General features: G+C 37.1%; 1 protein-coding gene across 2 annotated transcripts in view; it reads left to right on the forward strand.

Moving 5' to 3' along the window:
• The first annotated feature begins 611 nt into the window (after positions 1-611).
• Positions 612-6000, forward strand: part of phtf1 (putative homeodomain transcription factor 1) — a 12792-nt gene continuing 7403 nt past the window's right edge. The window contains exons 1-8 of one of the 2 annotated variants that reach the window (XM_029432616.1): positions 612-1182; positions 1968-2087; positions 2915-2971; positions 3069-3138; positions 3370-3528; positions 4368-4548; positions 4809-4929; positions 5722-5901. In XM_029432616.1, the coding sequence (XP_029288476.1) occupies positions 2052-2087; positions 2915-2971; positions 3069-3138; positions 3370-3528; positions 4368-4548; positions 4809-4929; positions 5722-5901 (804 nt within the window). In that variant the 5' untranslated portion in view covers positions 612-1182; positions 1968-2051. Of the gene's footprint in view, positions 1183-1967; positions 2088-2914; positions 2972-3068; positions 3139-3369; positions 3529-4219; positions 4290-4367; positions 4549-4808; positions 4930-5721; positions 5902-6000 lie in introns of those variants that run through there. The other variant, XM_029432617.1, reaches the window with a different exon arrangement.

The following is a 6000-nucleotide window of genomic DNA, read 5'->3' on the forward strand; positions in this document are numbered from 1 at the left end:
TGCATCAATTTTGAGAACTGATTAATTGTTTAAATAACTAAAGTGAATTTGGAAAACATCCCTTTGTGCCACCTCCTTAGTTGTGATGATTTGCTGTTTTTCTTCGTCTTTTGTGATCTTACACTGATTATATTTGCAATTGTTGGTCGTACAAAAGCAACTTGAACAGGTCCGTAGCCACCATTAAGAACACCACCACAAACTTTCATTTGTTTCAGTGAATTTCTGAGTTATCATTGTCTTGAGACCGTTTGTATTTTACAGTTTCAAAAACATTTCACATGGTACGTTTTTTTATGCCTAGTTAATATATTTGTTTAGAGTCAGAATCCTTGAATTGGACTGTTTATGGTCAGAAACATTCAATAAAAATAAATAGATTTGGAATTTAGAGAAAAGGCTTTGAAATTGTAAAAAGATATTTACTCACTTTTTCTAAAATATGGTCCTGAATATGAAGATGTCACTTTGGGCTTACAAAAATAATAATTTATAAAGTAATCGTCAGAATAATCAATAATTGTAAACAGCCCTAATAATTAGCGATCCCACTCTTGCTGCGCTCCGATTGGCTGAAATATTAGGAAGTTTAGGTATATGGGTATTTGTGCCCGTGGAGAGGCATCTCAGGCAGCCTATTGCCTCTACTAGTGTGCGATAATCTTCATCAGTCAGATGTTTATGTTAAAATGTAGAGCAACATTTTTTATTTAACGTTAAAGGCAATAGTAGCAGTTTAATGTCTCAATCTTACCCACGGAAAAGGATTCCTAATGCAGCACAAGCGCGAGCGTACTCCGCCTGAGAGACTGAACTTAGGGACGATAAATCTCCACACTTACTCCAACAAACCCCGGAAAAGGGAAGCGGAAAACGGAACCTAATGTTAAACAAAAAAAGTGTAGTTAGTGAAGTACAGAGTACTCTAAATATATGTATCGGTAACTAGACATATGCCTTTAAAATAAACAGTTTAGAAATGCAACATTTACAAGTCAACAATCGCGTCGAAAAGTGGCAGTTGAGGTAAAGCGCGTAGCTAGTCGTTAGCTCAGTTTGACAACAAGACACCGCAGTTGCTCCTGAAACTGGTGACAAGAAAGTATTTAACGAGCCGTTTGTGATGATTATTAAAGCTGTCTTCCAGTTTGTGGCTAATCAACCTGTACTGTTTCAATTCAGGTAAGTTACTGTAGCCTCTTGCTAACGGGCAGCTATTGTTAGCTAACATTTACTTGGTTACAACGATGAATGTAAGCAAACGCTCGCTTCATCACGAAACTAAGCAACGCCGTTATAGTGTATCTGTAGCTAACGTTTTATTAATTATCCTGTATTAACCATTGCTTTTCATTGTGTTGCTTTTATGCAGTGCTGCAATATGTACTCAGATGTTTTACTCAAGTAAAAGTAGTAATGTCACAGTGTAAAAACACTCAAGTAAGAGTATTAGCATTGATATATACTGACATTCTCAAAAGAAGTAAAATTATGCAAAATGGCCCATTTCAGAATAATATATATAATATTGAATTATAATTAGTGATGCATTAATGTGTAAGCATCAAACACGTATAGTTTATTTGATTTTCAACTAATGAATGCAATAATTGTACTTGTAAGTAATTTAGTGGGAATATAGTACATTAAAATATAAATATTATTTTTTTTGTTGATACAATACAGGTGAACGAGATCAGAATTATATACTTTATTTATTGATTACATTTTGTATTATTAAACTGAATCTGTAAAGTAGCTAGTAATTTATGTTGTCAAATAAAAAGTACAATATTCCCCTCTGAAATGTAGTGGAGGTAGAAGTATAAAGTAGCATAAAATGGAAATGCTAAAGTGAAGTAGTAGGTCCTCTTAAGTACAGTACTTGAGTAAATGTAATTAGTTACATTCCAATACTTTGTTACGTTCATTGTGTCTGTGCCCCGGTCCTTTTTTGTTGTTGTTAGTGAACAAATCTGGATTTCTGCCCAGTCGTCTCTCTTTGCTGCGCTCTTTGTGAAATGACCTGACTGCAACTTCACCAGCATTAGATGACAATGACCAGAATAGCCTGGTATCAAGAGAAGGTAAGACAAATATTTAGTTGTTAAAGGTCTATTTTATAAGCGTACATTTAATTTATCCAACAACCCGATTTTTAAAATAAAATAAAAAATACATTTAAAAAATGGGTTTAAAAAACATGTGTTCCAAAGGTTGCGTAAGACGAGACATGCTTTATTTGTTTATGAAGAAAAAACAATATGACGGAGGCTATGTCGTTATTAAAAAAATAAAAGCTTTGTATAAATAAATGCAAATGGTCTCAGAGCAGCAGCACACACCAGTTTCAGAAGTTCTCGCTCACGGATCTACAAAAGCACCTGGTGTGACCTGTTCAACGGGTTACCATGTGTTAAAACATGTAAGGGGATATTTATTAAGCCTGTCACAACATTCTGCATCACTTCATCTTTATGAGCTCAGTTGCATTTCATTTTCAAGTGTCAATAACCTCTGACGCCAGGCTGCTCAAAGGCCTGTGTTGACATGTCTGAAAAAGAGTGGCGTGCAAAAGAAAGTGTTTTCTGCGGATGAAATTGTACTATCGTACTGAAAAAAGTCCCATCTTTTACCTTGTAAATGTTAATAGTTTCTGTAAATCTATTTTGAGACAACCATTTCATAATCTTCATATGAGGCTCTTAATTTGCTGTCTTTAAAAGCCAAACGAAAATGTCCTTGGTTCAATCCTATTCATTTTTAAATTACCCAGTTTATTTGAAGCAGGTTTTGCAGCCATATACCTCAAAGTAAACTCACTTTCACAGAGGGACACACATCCTTAGTAAACAAGCCCCAGTTGTGCTTAATTTGAAGGAAAATAATGATAACTGTTCTGTTGCTGCTACAGATCGGTGCCTATGATCAACAAGTCTGGGAGAAATCTCTGGAGCAGACAGATCTAAATGTAAGACACCTACACATTTCTGTAAATAAATAAACATGTATGTATTTATCTTGCGCACAATCACTAAATGCAAAAATACTACTTGCCGTTCATCTAGGGTTTGGACACCAAACCAAGGAAGACGGGTCGCATCAAAGCAGACCTCATCGATGTCGACTTAGTAAGAGGTGAAGATCAACGAAGCACAAAGCTACACACTAACAAATGCATGTTCTGCACAGAGCACACCAACCTATGTCATTTTAAAATGTTAAAATAACCTGTTTTGTCTCGCTTTATTTAGCCCCTATTATGATAGAAGAAAAACAAACAGGACTCTGTTATAGTTGAGAGATTTGGCCAAATCTATAATGGTTTCAATGCAGCTGTGTAAGAAACTTTCTCTTTCTTCCCTTCAGGATCAACTTTCAGCAAAGCCAAACCAGACAGTCCGTGGGCAGCTTTGACTCGGAAGGGTCTGGTCAGAGTGCTGCTCTTCCCGTTCTTCTTCCAGTGGTGGATCCAGGTGACCTCCAAGTCCATCTCCTCATGTATTCTCGTGCTGTACTTCATGCAAGGTTAGCTCCCCATTTCCAATCTAATTTATTCATAATGTGGCTGCGAGTTTCTCAGAAAAGTGGCCTAAATTAGAAAATGTATTCAAACATTTACATAATGACGAGAACCGGGGGAACAAATCACAGACTACACGTTATAAACCGACTCCCACTGTGTTGTCTTGACTATATTCATATTCAGGAAAGATTTCAGTCCTGCTCATTCTTTTCTTTTTTTACTGCAGATATAATTCAAACATCACTTGATGTTTGAGAAGAGGTTTGAAAGAATTGTAATCTCCTCACGAGCCTCTTTTGTAATGCAGTTTACAATTATTCATGTGTGTAGTTTACATAAATGGAGCCAAGTTAAAATAAATGTTACAAACTTGACATGAGTAATGGTTTTAAAACTTACTTGCAAAGGCTCCTGTTTAAAAGCCTTTTTATGCAACACTGACATTTTAAATTCTTCAGTTACAACATTACTGCGGCTGCAGTAAAACCTTTCGGCTTTGCTAAGCCCTGGAAACACACGGTCATTAAAGTCATTAAATACACTACCTTGTTTTTGATATGCTTCGCAATTCAGTGTCATCAACAAGCGTCTTTGTGTATCTAGATAAGCGCTATATAAATTAAATGTAGTATTTTATTATTATTATTATTATTATTATTATTATTATAAATGTATTTTCTCCGTTTGTCACAGTTTACATTGAGTTTTTGTGAAACACTAAGCGTGTCCATCCACACCTGAGCAACACAGAAAGACCTCATTAGTAAGCATGAATTCAGTTATAATGGCTCCCCTAAGAGACCGTTTTGTTTGCTGATGCCAAATGTTTTGCTCCCCTCAGTGGCAGCAGTGGTGCTGTACATGGAGGTCCCTGGGGCGAGTGCCAGCGAGGTGTTTGGGCCCATGTGTCTGATGCTGCTGCTGGGTACCGTGCACTGCCAGATTGTGTCGACTGAGTCCAGCCGGTGGCCCTCGGGCAGTCCAGCTGCCAGCTGCACCACCAGCCCTGCTCGCAGACGGAGGTGCTTTTTCCTCATTGTTAGGCACTGCACACTCGTTTGCCTTTACAAACAAACTCTCACCTCTTGGCACATGCATAAACTCCCACATTATGCACACAAATAGACTCAAGGAATTTCAATCAACTTAGAGTTATTCTATTCAGTAAAGCCTCTCTGATGCACTCAAAAACCCTCTCACTCCTGTGGGTTTAGCTCATTTCGTAAGGCCTTCTGTATCTACAATCTCTTCCACTCTTATTTTTTTATTCTGTCTCCTGCAGGCCAAGGAAAGGCAGAGGGCTGAAGAAATCTGAGGAGAAGAATGACAGCGGGGACACAGAGCAGCAGGGGCCCTGGCAGTTTGAAGAAAGCCAGCGACTATACAGGAACGAAGAGAGGAGGGTACGGTCACTCATCTCACTAGTCAATCTCAGTGCTGTGGTATGAAGCAAAGAAGGAACTAACTTATGAATCAGCTTTTAATAAACACAGGTCGGCCATATTGGAAAAGTGCTTAGAATTACATTCTAGCTCCACAGCTGAAATTTAAAATTGATTCGACCTCTGGCTGATATCGATTTGAAACTGATCTTTTTGTTTGTTTGCTCCCTCAATATCTGTAGCAAGGCAGATTGATCCTCACCTGAATTAGCAAAGATAAAGATGAACACCTGTATCTTTAATGCAATCGATGACCCTCCTTGACTGACTAGAGCTTATAATATATATTAAAAGATTTTGTTGACGTTTTATTGATGCTAGGGGCTATTGTTTTGTCAGATGGTCTTGTTATTTATTTGTATTTGTCTCCTGTAGTAAAGGATTGTGTTACTGCTTTGGACTCTTTTAATGCAACAAAATGTACATTCAGTGGTTTTCTGATGTACACATACATAGTTTACTCTCCTAGTGTGTAATGTATGTTTGTATAATTTTTCATTACTGGAAAACATAAAATGTCAGTCAGTATATTTTGAAAAAGACATTAAGTTATAATATCTATAATTATATAGTATTATATATTAATATCAATAATTCATTATTTTCATAAACTATGCCTTTTTAAAAAGAAGTCTGATTTGTATTACACTATAGTAGATTAGTCTTTGGCATTTTGTCAAATTCATGCATGTTTTGAAATCCATTGTTAATAGGTATGTGTGTGTGTGTGTGTGTCTCTATATTTTGTCACAGGCCAAAAGAAAGTCAGGGTTTGGGGCATCTGACGAGCTCTCCAGTGAGGAAGAGGAGGGGGTCCAACCAGTGGAAGTCATTCTTCCTGTACCTCATCAAGAGAGACACCCTGCTGCACCGGTGTCTTCTATTAGGAAGAGGACTCTAAAGTCTAACCCCAAACCCACATTAAGAGCGCAGGTGAACCTCAGTGTGACATTGTACAAGTACTTTACATAAGTTGTGTGTTCCTAACGTAGAACAAGCATTGAGGATTTATCAAAGTTCAGCACGATTTGA

Source organism: Cottoperca gobio, chromosome 5 (assembly GCF_900634415.1).
Source record: "Cottoperca gobio chromosome 5, fCotGob3.1, whole genome shotgun sequence".
Taxonomy (NCBI): domain Eukaryota; kingdom Metazoa; phylum Chordata; class Actinopteri; order Perciformes; family Bovichtidae; genus Cottoperca; species Cottoperca gobio.